General features: G+C 39.2%; 1 protein-coding gene across 1 annotated transcript; it reads left to right on the top strand.

Annotated features, from left to right (window-relative positions):
- Positions 1-973: 973 nt before the first annotated feature.
- LOC134667968 (probable methylthioribulose-1-phosphate dehydratase) lies at positions 974-15,384 on the top strand. Its single transcript, XM_063525407.1, has 6 exons — positions 974-1,118; positions 1,370-1,464; positions 4,543-4,656; positions 12,958-13,108; positions 13,730-13,932; positions 14,642-15,384. Exons 1-6 carry the CDS (start codon positions 1,101-1,103, stop codon positions 14,742-14,744), a joined length of 684 nt encoding a protein of 227 aa, XP_063381477.1. The 5' UTR covers positions 974-1,100; the 3' UTR covers positions 14,745-15,384.
- The last annotated feature ends 5,632 nt before the right edge of the window (positions 15,385-21,016 follow it).

Below are 21,016 nucleotides of genomic sequence, written 5' to 3'. Positions count from 1 at the left end.
GTAATAAAACTAGTTGCACTTGGATTTTTCACTAGACCGAGTCCAGACGCGCGCGTGAACACTGCTGCACAAAAATGCCTGTTTGCTCGGTTTTTTGCTATAAAAAGAGGTCGGGGACATCAATTTTACAAAAAGAAAGTGTTACATTTCACATGTAATATTTTTTTTTACATATCATACGTTTAATTACATTTAAATACAATTATTATAGTTTAGTCTCAAGTATTTGTTGGATTTATCGATTTTGCTCGCTCAGTACAAATTGCGGATCGGTCGAGCGACAAATCCGACTTCTCATCTCTCAGAATACAATGACATACTTCAACGAAAATGTGTTAGTGTGCGTGTTGTGACACTAGTCACTCGTCCGTACACAAAAAGAGAACGAGGTTTGCAAGATTTGTCTTTGACGTGTGTCATTTTCTATGTATTTATGTCGTCATTACAGAGGGCCTACCGCGAACCACGTTTGACGTGTTGCCTCCCTGTCACACTTACGTATGAATTTACAAGTGCCATAGAGAGGCAACACGTCGAACGTGATTCGCGGTAGGGCCTCTGATTGGATTTTGTATGTAAGTGTGTGAGAAGTGCGACTGTGTGCACCTTCCCCCCGCGAAAAATGGCAGAAAGATTTGTACGGTGAGATATCGCTTGGGCCCCTCCCTTCCGACGTGTCGGAAGCCGGTGTTGCTCGAAGGCTACGCCCGTCTGTTACAGGTTACAGACGGCTTTTAAAATGTCGCAATTAAAAAAAAGGGCACAGCATATACAATTGTTTGCTAGTGTTTATTTTATCTTGTTTTAGGCAAGTAGAAATTTGTGTGAATCAGTGAACTTCAATGTTTGTTAGATCATAAAAATTGATAAAAATTTAGAAATGGTAGTTTTAAGTTACGTGGAATTCGAACGTGCCTGATTCTGACGTTTGTATTTTGACATTGACGTTTTGATTAAAAATATATATCCTCTTATCGCACTATCACTTATGTTTATATTGTTTTATTTTTATTACACTTACTCTTCGTAATGTTTTGTCTACTTAGTTTAGTAAAATAGAGATAAGATAACGTTTAGTTTGCCTCAGTGCCTCGGTAACAATGTCAGCGTACGGACCAGTAAGTTTATTTTATTACGTGTTAGAATGGAAATGCTACTTTGGAGATAACTGATAAGACATAGATTTTTTCTGATAATCCTAGATTCCTAGAATATCTCAGCTACATGACGGTTCAGATTTTGGAACCTGCACTCCTAATAAGTAGTAGTAGTAAAACCTATTATTGTACAAAAATCAAAACAAAGCAGGAAAAATAACATTCTTCATTAGTACAAAGTATTAATCTCAACGGTTTTTAATATGTTTTAGGAGCATCCTCGCAACCTTATCCCAGAGCTGTGCAATCAGTTCTATCATTTAGGATGGGTGACGGGAACTGGTGGTGGCATCTCCATAAAAGATGGGTAAGTTAACTTATGTTATTACTAGATATAGAAAGTGGATACATAAATATATTTAAAAACATCTACAAAAAAGGCAGCAGCAGAGTGAAGCTGGAAACCATGGGTCCGGCCTTTCCAGTGGAAAGAGGAGTCCGTCAAGGTGACCCCTTATCACCAACTATTTTCATTGCCGTACTAGAGAACGTCATATGCAGCTTAAAATGGAAAAACCAAGGCCTATTTATCAAAGGGAAATATCTCAGCCACCTCAGATTCGCAGACGACCTGGTGCTGCTCGCGGAATCGTCCCGAAACCTGCAATCCATGATAGATGGTCTCCAAAATGCAAGCAAACAAGTAGGACTGGAGATGAATATAAATAAAACAAAAACCATGACCAACTCAAAACAAATAGATATCATTGTAGACAACAAACCATTAGACTATGTTGAAAGCTATATATACAGTACCGGTCAAAAGTTTAAGTTCACTCTGTAAATTCGGTTAAATGAAGCTATAACACAATGTACTAATAAAAGTATTTAATAATCTTTTATTACATAATAAATTAAAGGTAATTCTCTAATTTAAAACCACAATTAAATAAAAAAGATCAGTTTTTGCCAACTTTAGACTCTTCAAAATATCCGCCTTTTGCTTTCAATGCTGCCATACACACTTTCGGCATTCGCGTAATTAGTTTTTGCAGTGTTGATGTCGAAATTTTATTCCAACAAATGTATAGGTATTCCCAAAGCTGTTCTTTATTAGTTGGCCGCATTTTTCTCACACTCCTGTCCAATTCATCCCATAACAACTCAATCGGATTGAGGTCGGGCGATTGAGGAGGCCAATCCATATATTTTAATTCTTTTTGGTTCTCTTTGGATGAAATGTAGTTTTTGCACAACTTCGACGTATGCTTGGGATCGTTGTCTTGTTGGAAAACAAAACCTCTGCCTACAATCCGTTTTCCAGATGGAAAAGCGTGACGTTGCAAAATGTTATGATACATTTTCTTATCCATTATGCCATTGACTCTCACGAGATCACCAACTTTATCACCCGCAAAGCATCCCCAGACCATAACTGATCCTCCACCGTGCTTCACTGTTGGCATCACGCATTGCTTTATCATTCGTTCGCCTACTTGTCGTCGAACATATTGACGACGTCTCCCTCCAAAAATTTCAAACTTCGATTCGTCAGAAAATAAAACTTTAGACCACTGTTCAGACGTCCAGTTTTTGTGTTTCTGGGCCCATTTCAACCTCTTAACTTTATTCTGACTACGTAACAAGGGTTTTTTGGCAGCAATACGACCTTTTAGACCATAGTTTCGCAGACGCCGTTGCACTGTCGAAACCGATACTCGCTGTTCTCGGGTGGCGTTGAGTTCTTCGCAAATTTCTGGAGCAGTTAGAGTACGTTGGCGTTTGCTCTGCACGCAAATAAATTGGTCTTCACTTTTAGACGTGACTTTTGGCCTACCTGATCGAGATCGACTGCAATTAAGACCGGTTTTTTGTTTTCGTTTCAAAGTACTCACGACAGCGGTTTGAGAAACCTTCATTTTTTCAGCGATTTTCCGCGTCGTGTAGCCCTCATTTGACAGAGTTACAATAACAGCACGAGTTTCGACACTAAAATCGGCTTTGCGACCCATTTTAAATGATTTCTAACTTCACGAAATCTCATAGGAAATACGGAACAAAAATATTAAATGGATCAAATTTTCCGAATAACATAAAACGATTCCTCCAAGAGGTATTTTTATTGTTATTTGGTAGTCGTGGAAACAATTAAACGTTTGAAATTCAAAACATATTCTATATTTGAACATAATTAAATATGATAACCTTATTTCGCAGAGTGAACTTAAACTTTTGACCGGTACTGTACTTAGGAAAGCAGATTGGTTTCAACAACAAGAACAATGAACTAGAAGTTGACAGAAGAATCAAAAATACATGGAACAAATATTGGTCTTATAAAGAAATATTTAAAAGTAGCATGCCAATAACTCTTAAAAAGAAGGCTATGGACACCTGCCTCATCCCCAGCTTAACATATGCTTGCCAGACATGGAAGTTCACAGAAAAAATAAAAAATAAAATTATTACTTGCCAGAGGGGAATGGAACGAAGCATGTTGAACATAAAAAAGATACAAAAGATAAGACATAGTAAAATAAAAGCAACAATAAAAGCAATAGATGCTCTAGAACACGCTAGAAAGCTAAAATGGAGATGGGCTGGACATGTGGCTCGCCTTAAAGACCACAGATGGACAGCCATAGTCACGAACTGGAAAGGCCCAGACGGTAAGCGCCGAAAAGGCAAACCAAACATGCGCTGGGAGGAAGACATGAAAAGAATTGCTGGTCCAAATTGGAAAAGAATAGCACAAGACCGTGAAAAATGGATATCTTTGGAAGAGGCCTTCACCTAACGGGTTCCTACAAAATAATCAACAAAAATTTATTAACAAACTTATGTATAACAAAAGGAAATAAAAGGCTTTTTATTTTATTTTTATTTATTTATTATTACTAGATATGAAATTATTGACCCTGACTAGGCAGAAGAAGTGTAGGCAGACCACCCGCCCGTTGGTCCGATGACAGAAAGGAGACTGCGGGACCAGTCTGGATAAGGGAGACTAACAATCGCTCAAAATGGGGAGAGATTGGAGAGGCGTATGCCCAATGGTGGGCGAACACACGCTGAAGAAGTAGAAGATATGTTATTATTAAATAAGATTTTCATGTTATTGTTAACACAGTTAATTAAATAAGAATAATTACTACTTTGAACCAAACATTGCAAGTCCAAATAACTTAAGGCTCTGGAATGGTATAGTTATTAGGGAGTGGAGTGGCATTAAGAGAAATTAAAATTTATAAATTTAATGACAGATAAAAATAGTGATTTAATATTTATGTTCTGTACTATATTATAATACCGAATACTTCCTGAGCTCAAAATTAAATTATTTAATGTGTATATAATAATACTTGTATCATATTTACCCACAGACTGCTAGGCTAGTAAAAAATATTTATGTCCACAATTTTAATTTATGTTCTATCGGTTTCAGGGAAAAGATCTACATAGCACCATCAGGGGTACAGAAGGAACGGATGAAGTCAGATGACCTTTTTGTGCAGACAATTAATGATGAAGATCTTGAACTTCCACCTCCAGAGAAACAGTATGTGAACCTATAGTATACATATCAAAGTAAGGATGCTAATCAAAAATAATTTCGTATATATTTACACGCCATTTCCTATCTCTATCGCACGCGCATCATCACGCCTTACTCAGTATCCTTCAATTGGTACGCGCTTGTGCACAAAACACGTGAGGTTCGATAGGGGAAGGGGCGGTCTCGAAAAAATCACGATAGATCACGTTGGGGGAGGCGGGTATAAGAAAACCTCACATGTATTTTTCTACAATTAAGATGCTGTAGTAAATGAAACAACGCCATGACAGCATAGACTAAATATTTATTTTTTAAACAAGAAACAACACTAATCAAAGTACCAACATAACACCTTTCCACCAAAACATTAATCAGACTTATATATCTCTCGAATATAATCAACTACTCAACAGTACTTTCTGTGAGTGAACAAGAACAACAAAAGTAAAGGAACAGAACACAATCAGAATCCAATGACATCCCTCCACTCACTTTGAGGTGGTATAACAATGGGCGGATCACACTCCTGTGACTGATCCCTGACCCATCTCTCTGGTGTACTACCCATGGGATCTTGTGGAAGCTCAGTCTCCGAGTCCTGGACTGGGCTGTTATCTTTCCTCACTCTGATTTGATCCACATGACGCCGATACACCAGCCCATCATCAGCTCTTACCTCATATATTGTTTCACTACTCTGTTTCACCACTATTCCCTTCATCCACTTCTCTATATTATTATTATATTTTCTTATATATACTTTTTGGTCAACCGAAAATTGTCTTAGGCCCTTACTTGATGCTTGAACCTTTTTGCTATGATTGGAATCAGGGTGCAATGTTGATAAAGCTGTTCTAAACTTCCTATTATTTAGGAGTTCTGCCGGAGTCTTCCCGGTTACTGTACTGGGAGTTGTTCTTAAATGATACAGGAGTTTTGCAACTCTCTCCGGCCATGGTATATCACTCTGACACTTGATTTTGATCTTAATTGTCTGCACCGTGCGTTCGGCTTGTCCATTAGAATTTGGATGATAAGGTGGTGAAGTTATATGTTGTATGGAATTCCTCTTCAAAAAAGTTTCAAACTCATCCGAGACAAAAGCAGTTCCATTGTCTGATACTAGTACATCCGGCAAGCCCTGTTCAGCAAAAATCTTCCTCAACGACTGTATAACTTGCGCACTAGACATACTAGACATTATTTCTACTTCTGGCCATTTGGAGTATGCATCCACCAGTATCAAAAAGGTCTTGTTCATAAATGGGCCCGCAAAGTCAATGTGCAGGCGTTCCCATGCTTTCTCGGGCCTCGGCCATTCTCTGTATGTTGCCGGAGGATTGTTGCGAGTCAACTGGCAGCGCTCACACTGCTCAACAATCTCAGTAATGTCTGAGTCCATACCTGGCCAGTAAACATACGCTCGTGCATAGGCCTTTGATTGTACCATACCGGCATGAGGTGCATGTATAATTTTTAACACTTGACCCTGCAATTTCTCTGGTATTATAACTCTATTTGAGAACAATAAGCAATCTTTGCTAACTGAAATTGCATCTTTCCTTTGTATGTAGGGCAGCAACATGCGGTCATTGCTCTCTGATGGCCACCCATGTAAGGCAAAAAACACTACCTTTTTTAACACCTCATCCTTTTTAGTTTCATTGGCAATATCCTCAACAGAAACTGTCCACCCTTCAGGTGTTTGTTCCAGAAGTAACACTTCTGGCAAAGGAGCTTCCTCTTGCACCAGCTCTGGACTGCACCATCTGCTTAATCCATCAGCATTCTGAATTACCTGGCCAGGCTTATACAATATGTCATAATTGTAACTAGCTAAAATCAGTGACCAGCGCAGCAGACGTGGAGAGATTTGATCAGGAATAGGCTTCCTTGGGTTTAAGAGCCCAATTAGTGGCTTATGGTCTGTAATTATGGTAAATTTTACACCAACCAGGTAGTCTCGAAATTTCTTTAGTGCATAGATTATAGCCAGGGCCTCCTTATCCAGTTGGCTGTAATTCCTTTCATGCGGCTGCATAGTGCGTGAAGCCATTGCAATTGGTTTCTCTTGACCATCATCAAAAATATGACTTATCACCGCTCCAACTCCATATTCTGAGGCATCACAAGTGAGAATTACCTCCTTATTCTTGTCAAATTGCACTAGGGTCAAATCAGAGGTTAACAGCTGTTTGGCCTTCTTAAAAGCATCTTCCTCTGTCTCTCCCCACTTCCAAGTCATATTCTTCTTTAGAAGTTGATGCAGAGGCTCTAATATGTCCGCCTTAGCTCTGTAGAACCTTTCATAGAAATTGACTAGGCCTAAGAAAGCACGGAGCTGTTTCAGATCTGATGGGCTTGGCCTCTCTTGGATTTCCTTAATCTTTCTTGGGCACGGGTGTATGCCATTTGCATCAAGAACATAGCCAAGGAAGGTCACTGATGGCACAGAGAATTGACACTTGTTAATGTTTATAGTGAATCCAAGCTCTTGAATACGCTGAAGTACCTTCACAGCTTGCAGCATGTTCAGCCTCATCAGTACCTGTCACCACAATGTCATCTAACAAAACAGCAACACCATCCATGTCTGCAAATTGACTTGACATCACTCGTTGAAATATACCTGGTGCTGAACTGACCCCAAAAGGTAATCGGTTTACTTGCATCAGTCCTAGCGGGGTATTCCATGTCAAGATTTCAGCAGATTCCTTATCTACTAACATCTGTGTATAAGCTTGTTTTAGGTCCAGTTTTGTAAATATTTTGCCACCAGCTAGTAATTGGAATGCTTCCGTTGATGTTGGCAGTGGATAAACATCACAGTTTGTTGAGATATTAACCGTAGAACGGTAATCGCCACATATTCTCAAGGATCCATCTTCCTTCCTCACAATACGTAGTGGTGTAGCCCAATCAGAATATCGTACAGGAGTCAATACACCTATTGCTTCAAGTCGCTTCAGTTCGGTTTTCACTTCTTCTTTAAGAGCATATGGGATAGGTCTACATTTGAGAAACTTTGGTTGAGCTTCACTCTTCAGAATTAGTTTTGCAGGTGATCCCATGTAACAACCCAGCTGGTCGCTAAATACTTTAGGGTATTTCAACTGCAGTTCTTCTGGTACTTGACTTGTCCAACAGAGTCCTTCCACTTGTATTCCCAATGGCGCAAACCAATCTCTTCCCAAAATATTAGGTCCCCTGTCTTCGGCAACAATTATTGTTAATTCATGTTCAAGCCCTTTGTATCCAACTTTAACTTTAGCCAATCCCTTCAGCTTAATTGGATGCCGACCCCAGGTGATAAGGTTTATTTTAGCGTCTTCCAATTTAATATTGAACTGAAGGTTTCTCCATGTTTCATATGAGATGACAGTTCGTGCCGCCCCTGAGTCCACTTCAAACTGAACTTCTTTATCCTGCAACTTCATTGTAGTGAAGATCTTGCTACTAGCTTGTTCAGCACTTGGCTTGACATGTACTTGCAGGATTTCATTCATGTAGGCGAAATCCTCCTTACTGTCATCCAGTTTTTCAACTTCCACCAGATTAATTTTCTTTTTATTACGATTCCAACATACGGCAACCGTATGGCCCACCTTCTTGCAGTAGTTACAGTTTGCCCTAGCAAATTTACAGCCTCTAGGGTTATGATTCGCCCCGCAGTGACGACAGGCAGTCTCGCGCTTGTGCGAGCCGACGTTAACTAGGTTGGTGTCCATAGGTTCAGATGTACTTGTGCTCGTTGTTGATTTGGTCTCCAGAGGTGTTGAGGTACTCGCGCCCTGCGGGTAAAGGTCGCTCACAGTTTGCTCATATTGAACGCTTCGGCTTACGGCTTGCGCGAACGTTAAATTGTCCGTTTTTAGTAATTCACGTCGCAAACGCACATCTCTAACTCCCAACACCAGTCTGTCACGCAATTGTCTTTCTAAATCACTGAAGTTACAATGCACTGCTAACGCTTTAATGGCCGAAATAAAAGATTGCATTTTTTCATTTTTCTCTTGACATCGGAGATGGAATTTCCCGGCTTCAAGTATTTCGCTTTTCTCGGGCGCGAAAAACTTGTCCAATACGCCCAGGATATCTTTAAAGTCCACTTCGATGAGTTTTTTCGGTGCCACTAATGAGCTTACGAATGCAAAAGTATCTTTTCCACATTGTGAAAGAAAAATGGCGCGGGCATTTTCGAGGTTATTTTCCACGCCGATTGCTTGTAGCGCAAACAACATTTGTTCTTTATACACTTTCCAATCGTCCTTTTTTTGATCGAAAGCCCCGGGCAGCAAGAAATTCGTATTTAACGCCATTTTCACTAATAACAACTAATTAATTTCCTCGAGTCGCCAATGTAGTAAATGAAACAACGCCATGACAGCATAGACTAAATATTTATTTTTTAAACAAGAAACAACACTAATCAAAGTACCAACATAACAGATGCTTTTTCTCGGTTTCGTTAAACATAAATCTTCACGCTGCACTTTAAAATAGCGAGCCTCACCAAATATCACCAAGGGGGAGGGGGGGTCAAAAAGTACCCGAAAAAACCTCGCGTGATTTATACACAACCCCTATCCTGCTCACTCAGTGGCATTGACAGCAGGCAGACAAACATAAACAACTTACAACTAAAAATAAACTTTGAAGGATAGCAATATAACTATATGTATCAATGTATGATATTATTTTGTGCTTAGTGTCCTTATTTTAAGGGACCCACAGATTACCAGTTAGCCGGACAATCAGTCAGTTAGCCTGTCAGGTGTTCAGTGCTGTCAATTTTTGCGTTTAACTGACAGGCTGATATCATCCGGTGAACTGGTAATCAGTGGACCCCTTTAGTATAAAAAAACTGCAATAATATTTGAACCATATAGACCTATCCAATATCAGTGTGAAATCCAAAATAGTGACATTAATCAATTAGGGCTTGTGCACAAATTACGCGAGGTTCGACAGGGTTCGAGGGGGGGGTCACGAAAAAATCACGATAGTTCACGTTGGGGGAGGGGGGTATAAGGAAACTTCACGTGTATTTTTCTACAATTTCTACAGTGAACGAAACTAAGAAAAAAAAAACCTAACACATGTAGATACTTTTTCTCGGTTTCACAACATATATCTAAACATAAATCGGTCAGACTACATAGGTCGGACCCCCCCCCCCCCCCCTTTATCTCGTGAATCTACTGGGCCTAAAATTTTGAAAAAAATACACATAATAGTACTTTACCGACAGCAAGACCTATTATTAGAAAAGTGCAGTCAAGCGTGAGTCGAACGTCGGACTAATGTACGGAACCCTTGGAACGCGAGTCCGACTCGCTCTTGACCGGGTTTTTTTCGCCTAGCCCCAGTGAACGCATATATTTAGTATGGAAACCGCCTTTAGGAACATTACCGTTCAAATTCTCGGGCCAAATTAGCACACATACAAAATTACGCCTACATTTAAATAAGACGACGCGTTTACAGAGCCTGTAATCAAAGCTGGTAAACAAAATAATAGTCATCTTTATTACACTAATGGTACATAGCTAAGTGTAGATGAAATGCATATAATGTCAATAACTACCAATCAGCGACATTAATCCGCTAATAACCTTCTTGTTGTACGTACTGGCCGCTGAGAGTTTGCGGTTCATATTTGATGAGAATATGACTTGGACAGGGATAGGTTTATGCCATACATTGAAGAACCAGTCAAATAATTCACGTATAATAATTTAATGCAGATTAAAAGATAACTAGTTAAAATGTTGTTATGAAATGACAGACTAACTCAACATAAGTAAATATATCATTGTTGTATAAATGTATTCCGCTATAATAAGTATTTTGTATATTTTATTATAAATTTGTATGGCAGTGCGAAGTCACGTTCAGGTATAGTCTGTCCGTTTTTCTAAGATCAAGTACGCCATTGTAAATGTATGGTAAACTTGATCTTAGAATTCGGACTGGTTATAAAGCCTGCAAAATATACATGGGTACACGAATCGGGTCAAAAATCGCTTGAGAGAGAACCGACATATATGTGACGGTAGAGGGTGGATTCGAATGATCAACATTTTCAGATAATGTGTGTATTTTTTAAATTAATTCAGTGGAAGTGTATCTACATATAGGAGACCGGGTATGATTATCTCACGAGTTATATCTCATGAATAGAACATATTCTAGATATCTTTCCAGGCATCCACTTAATTTCATGTCTCTCTAATTGGACAGCTTTTTTCCATAGTTCTCTGTGAATAGCATCTTGTGGGAATCTGAATGGAAAGTAATGTAAAATGATAATATCAAATTTGATTATGAATTTGAAAGAATGAGGTAGTTTTTTTACAGCTCCGTCTCATGAAATAAAAAAGGAAAATACAAATCTGTAAGAAAGAATTCATTACCTACTACATTTATAATTATATAGAAAATACCTAAACCAAGCACAAGTTAACCCTTTGACCGCCGTTGTCCGGTATAGAAGACAACGATAGAACGATACGCTGGCGCCGTCGTCTTGTATACAAGACACAAATTCAACCACTGAGTTAATGTGAAAATAATAAAAATTGCAATTTCATTTACACTCGTGTTCATATTTAAGGTCTTTGTTTTTTCATTTATTTGCTTTTTAAGCCGCTATATAAATCCCTTCTTTTATAATAAGGCATTTAAAAAAATTGCTCCAATTTTCAACATTTTTCATGTTCCTCGTCGCCGTTGTCTTGTATAAGAGACAGCTAGGGATGGGAATGTTAACTCGATATGGGAATTTTTAAAGTAAATATAAAGTCAGAAATATGATTTTATCTAAGTATTTGAACACTTGTTAATCGCCAATTTTTTTCAACGAATAGTAGGTAACTACTTACTAGAATACGTAGAACGAAAGTCAGATAGGCATAACTATATTTAAAGTTCAGGTAGCTTCTTTAGCTCTATAAAGTAGAGTCAGACAAGTAAATTTGCCATTGTAGATTGTGGACTATTTAATTGCAGAAGAGATAAATAAAAAAAATAATTGATGTTATTTTATAGCTTAGTGGGAAGGGATACACCGCAGCGACCGCTTCGCACAAGTGTGGTACAGGGACATACCTGTTTATCAGACTTTACTTTTATTGTTATAACATTGAAGTTAATGTGTAATTTTTTTGTAACAAGTCGTTGAACGTTTTTTTGATAAGAGTTTACCTATAGATGAATGTAAACCAAACTGAAATTATAATGATAGATTCTAATTCCGGAATAATATCTTCACTCATTAAAAATTCAACCCACGTGTAATTTTCACTAAAACAGTTCCGGTATATTGACTTTATCGACACATGATGCGCAGCTTTAACGTTACGCCAATAAAGTTTACGTACCGACAAGCGCTTACGCCGTTGACCTAGAGACTATTATTACTTGATCCGCGCGGAAACAGTCCTTGTCGGTCTGCATTGCGGGCAGTCCATGGGCGCCGTTGTCTTGTATAAAAGACTTCTCGTACAGCCTAGTGCGGCGATATCACGTCTTGAATCGACATTGTTTAGTGGTTGTTTTTTATGTTAAATCCCTATATTTTAAACATTTTCGGGTGTAAAACATATGTTTAATTTTGGCAATTTGGAATGAAATTAAAACAGGATAAGAACAAAGCTAAATTAAAAAGATTTTTACCATAATATTGTAAATATCGATATCACTATTTGCAATCCCTAAACTTTTTATTAGTTGTTTACTTAAAATTTGCTCTGGCGTGTGAGTGAGCGTCTTTGCGGACTAGGTCCGGCGGCCAAAAGGTTAAAATAGTCTACTTCATTTGGCATAACACCATCCCTATTATCCTTGCAATTTAAAAAGTCGTATGTTGTTATGAAAGTCGTATGCAGTTGTTACGTTTTAGCTTAGCACGGTAGTATTGAAAACAAATCGTCATGTTTATTTCAAATTTTACTGAAGTTATCTGTTTACTACAAGTGAAAAGTGATTCCACTATCCTTGGTATGAACTAAAATAACTTCTGCACCACTTCACGACACATGAAGACATTTTTAATTACAAAAAAACGTTGTTTTTATAAATCAATTTAGCCATCCGTCACCGACTGTCATCTCGGACGAACTGAAGTTGCGAATCGAATAGTTTGTAAGCACCGCCTACAATAGAATAGTTTACGTTGGGTCATAACTGAGCGGACAGAATACTTCCATGTATATCAGTTCGCTGCCTAGCCCCCATTCACCAACAGTCCGATAAGGAACTTTGTACCAATAAAGCTTGTAATAAATGACTGATACCTATCAGGCTGAAGAAGAGTCAATGCACGCCTCTGTTCATGCTGGCGTATAAGGAGCGCGGCGCCGGCGCCGTCATCCACACGCACTCGCCGCACGCCGTCCGCTGCACGCTGCTCTATGAGAAGGAGTTCACCATCACCCACCAGGAGATGATCAAGGTATAGTTAAATTAGGCATTTTCATTTAACTTGTACTTTAAAGCGCGACTTTAAGACTTTAAAGGTGACAGTACATTTCCAACGACAGCTGCACTACTGTTCATTTTACTATGGGAATTGACAATGACAGCGACGCGTTCAGTACCGGTAGTTCAGCTGCAGTTAGAAATGGAATGTTACCATAAGTCGTGTTCCAGTAACGTCTAACCATTACATTCCTGACAAAATGTATTGGGATTTGACATTGTCAGTTTTGTAACGATTGCTAACCGGTTAAGGTGCACAGTTAAGTGAACTATCGAATCATTTCACATATAGGTACTGTAAAGAAGAACTTTTTTTTACTTATTACTTCGCCGATAGTACTTTTCTATAATTAGCCTAACTGCTCATCGAGCAATTAAAATGCACCCAAGCTCAATAAGGCTTAATTGATTTTATCATAGAGTAACAATGGCCAACTTCAGTCTCAGTCATCGATAAAACGAAGCTCACCCATAACATAACTGAAAGGGTCCATACTGCATATCAGATATAAGATAACTAGAAAACTAAACTACTTTGGCTCAGCGATCTAAAGAGAATCTTGGCTGTATTTAAGTTATAATTTCTATACTGCAGGGAATAAAAGACGCCATACTGGGTCGGTTTCTGCGCTACGACGAGAAGCTAGTCGTCCCAATTATCGAGAACACGCCTTTCGAGCGAGACTTGGCCGGCAGTCTCGGCGAGGCTCTGCGGCAGTACCCCGGGACCAGTGCTGTGCTGGTCCGGAGACACGGTGTTTATGTGTGGGGGGATACTTGGCAGCAAGCCAAAACTATGTGAGTATCATTGGTATTGAATCAACTTTCTTGTCGCTCGATGTCTTGGTTCCGTTCTTTGCACGTCTTCTTCTTTCACACGGTCTATGTTTGGAGGGATACGAGTGTGTGTGTATGTGTGTGTGTGTGTGTGCGTGCGTGCGTGCGTGCGTGCGTGCGTGCGTGCGTGTGTGCGTGCGTGCGTGTGTGCGTAGGTATCCTCTTTTACTCACATACTTTGTTTCATAACCTCCGTCTGAAGCGTTTGCAAAAACTCGAAGCTCACACGCTCTTCTCTACGCTGGAAACCACTGGCGAATCGCCACGCACCCAAATTTTAATTGTAATATTGTCTGGTTCAGAAATTATCACATGATATGGTATGTAATATTTTTGTTTGTCTGTTATAAAATTTTATGTGGTTTAAATTGTCTCCGTGGGGGGGTGGTGTGGCGAATCGCCACGCATCCGAAGAGACCTCATGTCGAGGAAAAAGAACAGAGGTTAGCAGCAGAATAAAGTTGTCTTAAATTAGACTAAATATAATGTAGTTCTCATTAGAAAGTTATTGTGCCACCGAATCTCCAGACCACTTCAACCTATTGCATTCCCTTTCGAGGAGAATTTGGTGTGCAGTCAACTCAGCGTCACCTCATTCGAATCATAGACATTGACGTAAAATGCATTAGCAGCAGCACCTTTCCTTATTAGAATATTTTCCTGATTTCAGGACAGAGTGCTACGACTACCTGTTTGAGATGGCGGTAGAGATGAAGAAACTTGGCCTGGATCCTACGTTCAACCCGGAAGCCCAGAATAAACCTGCTAACTAAGGAAACTGGTGATTGGCTACTAGTATATGCGAAATGTTCGATGGGGAAAGAACTGTGGACCAATTATCTACAGTAGCGGTCGGCAACAAGCGAGCCTCCCTGGCTATTCTGTATGTAATATTGCCAAACGCAAATGTTATATAGTCACACATATTAACAAAGTGCGGCCCGCGTCAACTTCGTCAACTACTATGTGGCCCTTGGCTGCTAAAAGGTTGCCGACCGCTGATCTACAGCATCCAGCTTCATACAAATCCATAGGGGTGCATTGAAATCTGACGATTTGACGAATGATCGTGATCATTACATTTTTTAGTAAGATTGTGTGGGTTCGCCAGATCTGGACGGACTCCTTAGCAACTAAACGGCAAAATAACCCACATATTTTCGTTAATGTGATAAAGCAAAATAAACCTACATATGTGACAAAGACCAAAAGTTGAAGAATCAGTAGGACAACATTATGAATATACTGATTTATACATAGATTAATTGGTTTATTGGAAAACACAATTCCCCTAATGAGGGCGCCACTGGACGGTTGACGCAGACTTAAGTTATTCTTTCATTACTTTGAACTTTATATTCATATCGCAAGACTCCACTAATTATTTTAAAATAAATATATTTTTGTATATTTTTTTTTGCCTTTTATTTCCAAGAAATAATCGATCTCTTTGGTCTCATTACCTTACTATTTAATACTGCTACGGCTATTTTTAAATCTGAACCTTTTGTGTCGAAGTATCCTGAGTGGGTATTAGAGTCGGAGCAAGCTATTGCACAGACTTTAGCAATAGAGTTAGCTTTAACAGTTTAGGTTTACTCTTCTAAAAGTTAATTTCGCCAAGTCTGGTGGATGCTTCGAGCAACACCGGCTTCCGACACGTCGGGAGGGAGGGGCCCAAGCGATATCTCACCGTACAAATCTTTCTGCCATTTTTCGCGGGGGGAAGGTGCACACAGTCGCACTTCTCATACACTTACATACAAAATCCAATCAGAGGCCCTACCGCGAACCACGTTCGACGTGTTGCCTCTCCATGGCACTTGTAAATTCATACGTAAGTGTGACAGGGAGGCAACACGCCGAACGTGGTTCACGGTAGGCCCTCTGTAATGACGACACAAATACATAGAAAATGACACACGTCAAAGACAAACCTTGCAAACCTCGATCTCTTTGTGTACGGACGAGTGACTAGTGTCACAACACGCACACTAACACATTTTCGTTGAAGTATGTCATTGTATTCTGAGAGATGAGAAGTCGGATTTGTCGGTCGACCGATCCGCAATTTGTACTGAACGAGCAAAATCGATAAATCCAACAATTACTTGAGACTAAAATATAATAATTGTATTTAAATGTATTTAAACGTATGACATGTAAAAAAAAAAATATTACATGTGAAATGTAACACTTTCTTTTTGTAAATTTGATGTCCCCGACCTCTTTTTATTATAACAAAAAACCGAGCAAACAGGCATTTTTGTGCAGCAGTGTTCACGCGCGCGTCTGGACTCGGTCTAGTGAAAAATCCAAGTGCAACTAGTTTTATTAGTATTACCCGCGGTAGATTAGATTAACGCGCTAATCTTGTACCTCGGCAGAGGGGAAATAGTCGAAGGGTGGATGAGTCGCTAAGAGCACACAAAGATGCGAATCGCTCGCGCACTGCACGACTGCCACACGTCTGCAGACAATCTGAACGGCTACCGCGAAAACCGAAATTCGCAAATTGCGGGGATCTTTCTCTTTTACTCCAATGAAGCCGTAATTAGAGTGACAGAGAAAAATCCCCGCAACTTGCAAACTTCGATTTTCGCGGTTATAGCCCTGCTTCGCGCGAGCGTCGTATAAAGTACGGTTAAAAAAAACGCTAGTTCAAAACAGGCCAAACGTTCCGTTTCAAAAAAATGGAATTGTCAACTGTCAAATAGAACAAAAATCCCAACTAAAAAGCGCAAAATTCTAGTAGATTATTAAAAACAATACGATGTAATTGAAACGTTCCGGTCATAAAAAAAATGAGAAGGGTTAAACGGACGCAGGGCCGCAGTCCCACTAAGAAGTATGAGATCAATCGAGACATGAATACGTCTCCCCTCACTCCTGAGGTTGAGGAAGTATTTCCACCTCCTAAGGAAAGATACGGCGAAGATGTAAATGTACCGAATCGACAGAGCCGGATTGACGAGGTAGAGTAGGCACCAGCCTAGGGGCCCCGCATCGGCTAGCGAGCCCATGTGCACTCAAAAGAAATTGAAAAAATCAAACTTCTAAGTTAACGTAAAAAAATCCGGACAAGTGTGAGTCGGACTAGCCAGCCGAGGGTTCCGTACTTTTTGTATTTGTTTTTATAGCGGCAACAGAAATACATCATCTGTGAAAATTTCAACTGTCTAGCTATCACGGTTTATGAGATGAGAAACAGCCCGGTGACAGACGGACAGTAGAGTCTTAGTAATACAGGGAAAATTCTGAAAATTATAAACTTCTTTAAAAAAAGTTACCTACATTTGTACGTAACCCTAAGTGGGCGAGTCTGACTCGCACTTGTCTGGTTTTTGTAACTACCTACCTATTTGTGTTCGCTGAGTGCATTAAGCCCCGTCTCCATATCGAACAACAATGTTCGATGGTTTGCTGCGCGATATGGAGACGGAGTTTTAGGTAACACTTTAACAAACTCAACAATAACTTAACAACCCAATGTCTTTTCGTTTGGTAAGTGTTTTAAAAACCCATGATTACATTACGAGTATTAGCGGTGCCAAGAACTATAGTTCGTTTTTTTAGCATTAGAAATAAGGTAAACAATCTTGATGTGTCTTTTAATTGAAAAACACATTTTAAAAATAAGTTATTACGGCATATATGTAACAATTGTAAAAAATACGAACTGTAATATACGGTCAAAAGTAAATAGGTATAGTTCGTTTTTTTTAGCATTAGAAAGAACTTGCAAGAAGGTAAAGCGATCTTGACATGTCTTTTAATTGAAAAACGCTTTTTAAAATTCAAAAACTATTACTTATGAAAGCAGAAGAATATAAATGATCGTATTAGAATCATAATTGTTACATATTTGCCGTAACTTATTTTTAAAATGTTTGTGTTTTTCAATTAAAAGACACATCAAGATTGTTTACCTAATTTCTAATGCTAATAATTTTTAAGAAAAAAAACCGACTTCCATGGGGGCCGGTGAAAGATTATTGTAGATTAGATGGTGCACTATGTAGAAAAGGAGGTAAAACCACCCACTTTTCTACTAGCATTTCGCTTCTGTAAGGGTCGTAGTTCTAGCCTAACCTAACCCACTTCTCTGATAGCAGTTCTGTTCTGTGAGGATCGCAGTTCAAACCTAACCTAACCCACTTAACGGCGCATGCGGTGCGGTGTACGGGGGTTTAAGCGGGAGGGCATCTCAGGGATTGGCATCATCATACTTAATATACTTACACATTTTATGGTAGGTAATCATAGTGGTTTATTTAGTTAAGGTATCATAGTGGTTTTCCGGGTCAAGGTCCGGGTCCGAGTCCGGGTCTGAGTCCGGGTCCGAGTCCGGGTCCGAGTCCGAGTCCAAGTCCGGGTCCGGGTCCGGGTCCGAACCGGATCCGGGTATGAGTCCGGTTCTGGGTCCGAGTCCGGGTCCCAGTCCAAGTCAAAGTCGAAATTCGTAATCACCAAATGTGTACTATGCGTTGTTGAAGAGTTCTATTCTGGTCATCATCAGCAGTTCCACTTCATCAAATGCGACAGTTTTTTAATGTAAATGCTTGATTTTATGATGAAAATACAAAAAAATCTATACGTATGCCTTTAATATTTGAGGAGTTCCCTCGATTCCTTATGGATCCCATCATCAGAACTCGAGCTTGACAAAAATGTGGCTTAAAAACTTAACTTGCTTAACAAACATAACGAAGAGGAAAAATCGCCAAACGTGAACTATGCGTCGTTGAAGAGTTCTGTTCTGATCATCATCAGCAGTTCCACTTCATCAAATGCGACAGTTTTTAATGAAAATGCTTAATTTTCTGATGTAAATACAAAAATCTCTATACGCATGCCTTTAATATTTGAGGAGTTCCCTCGATTCCTTATGGATCCCGTCATCAGAACTCGAGCTTGACAAAAATGTGCATTAAAAACTTAACTTGCTTAACAAACATAACGAAGAGGAAAAATCGCCAAACGTGAACTATGCGTCGTTGAAGAGCTCTGTTCTGATCATCATCAGCAGTTCCACTTCATCAAATGCGACAGTTTTTAATGAAAATGCTTGATTTTTTGATGTAAATACAAAAATCTCTATACGCATGCCTTTAAGATTTGAAGAGTTCTCTCGATTCCTCATGGATCCCATCATCAGAACTCGAGCTTGATAAAAATGTAGCTTAAAAACTTAACTTGCTTAACAAACATAACGAAGAGGACAAATCGCCAACCGTGAACTATGCGTCGTTGAGGAGTTCCGTTCTGATCATCATCAGCAGTTCCACTTCATCAAATGTCACTTTTTTGGATGTATATGCTTGATTTGATGATAAAAACCCAAAAATCACTATATGTATGCCTTTAAGATTTGAGGAGTTCCCTCGATTCCTCATGGATCCCATCATCAGAACTGGGTTTTGACAGAAACGGGACCAATCTGTATGCATATACATTCAATGAAAAAAAGAATTTTCAAAATCGGTCCAGTAATGACGGAGATATGGAGTAACAAACATAAAAAATAAAAAAAATAAAAAAAATAAAAAAAAACAACCGAATTGATAACCTCCTCCTTTGGGATTTGGAAGTCGGTTAAAAAAAACGAACTATAGGTACTTAATATGTTAGGTATGAGACATAATGATGACATGTATGTTCTAACAAAGGTGGAAGTTACTATGAGGCGCCAAAATCCCTTTACAAGAAGCAAATCACATCGGTCCACCTTCTACAGGCCTAGCAATGAAGACTTCGGTCAGCTGACGGACATGGCTTTGCCTGCGAAATATGTGAGTCGAAACTGACGAACGTGGCAAATCAGGATAGATTTGCCACGTTCGTGCCATAGACCTCATAGTTCCGTTTTTTTGCTATTTTTGTTAAAGAACTATTTATAAACAGGTACCTAATTGTCTAGCCTACTCTACCTAGCTGCCTAAGTAAATAGGCCAATATAGGCGGCTATTATTAGGAACCGAATGGGTATGCAAATTACTAGATGTACCGTCGGAAAGTTACTGAAATTGCGAAATTTTGGAAATTCCTCATATTTTTGTACGAGGATCGAAATTTCCCGTTTCCAAAATGGAAGCTTTCTTAAGATGATACATTAGTGGCCATAGGGTTTCGTAGTCACCTGGAAACTCTTATAGTTTCGCCATGTCCGTCTGTCCGTCCACGGCTTTACTCCCGTGATTGCAAGTACTATTAGAACGCTGCAATATGGCAGTTATGTATATAATTCATGTAGGTATAGTGACAGAATGGTAAAATAAGAAACTACAAAAATAAACTTATTTTGTGTTCCTCCTAGTTTATTTTTTATTTTTGCTTTGATCCAATAGTGTGGGATATCGTTGGATAGATATTTCAAAACAAATAAGGTTCTCCAGAAACCATTTTTTGATAAAGTCAATAGTTTCGGAAATTAATAATCGTTCTGAAAGAAAAATAATGTGACCCTCCCTCTAACTTTTGAACCATAGGTCCAAAAAATATGAAAAAAAATTGTGAAACAAAAGTTTAAATGCTTTCAATGAAAACTATAGCGAACATGATCGGTCCAGCCGTTTTTGTTTTTGAGTTATTGCGTAAAATCTTCTCTTAGTAATGTACCTAATTGACAAAATACTATTCATCAGTATTATAAGAACCTTTCTCAAGAAATCGGCAACGACTCTACACCAGACACGACAAAAGCGGCGATGAAGAATGCCTGCGAAGGTTCCATGGTGCAGACCTGTTCGGCGTTCGTGGATCCACCGTCAACCGTACACCAGCTAGACGAGCGCGTGACGACGGACCTGGTTGGTCTAATTTTCGTTTATGAGTACTATTTTTATCCTCATTTGAACGGTTATCATGGTCATAGATGCCTAACGTGATATCTAATGAAAGTGCGACTTTCAATCAAGAGGACGACCTCTCCAAGAGGTGATATAATTTACCAGCCGCTTTTCGGTGAAGGAAAACATCATGAGGAAACCGGACAAATCGCTTTACCTAAGGCCTAGTTTCCCCTCTGGATTGGAAGGTCAGTGAC

The sequence above is a fragment of the Cydia fagiglandana genome, chromosome 10, assembly GCF_963556715.1.
Source record: "Cydia fagiglandana chromosome 10, ilCydFagi1.1, whole genome shotgun sequence".
NCBI lineage: Eukaryota > Metazoa > Arthropoda > Insecta > Lepidoptera > Tortricidae > Cydia > Cydia fagiglandana.
This window is presented reverse-complemented; position numbering and strand designations above follow the sequence as displayed.

Coding starts and splice junctions, on each gene's coding strand:
- LOC134667968 (XM_063525407.1), top strand. Junction 1,465..4,542: donor GGCATCTCCATAAAAGATGG/GTAAGTTAACTT, acceptor TATCGGTTTCAG/GGAAAAGATCTACATAGCAC. Junction 13,933..14,641: donor TGGCAGCAAGCCAAAACTAT/GTGAGTATCATT, acceptor TCCTGATTTCAG/GACAGAGTGCTACGACTACC.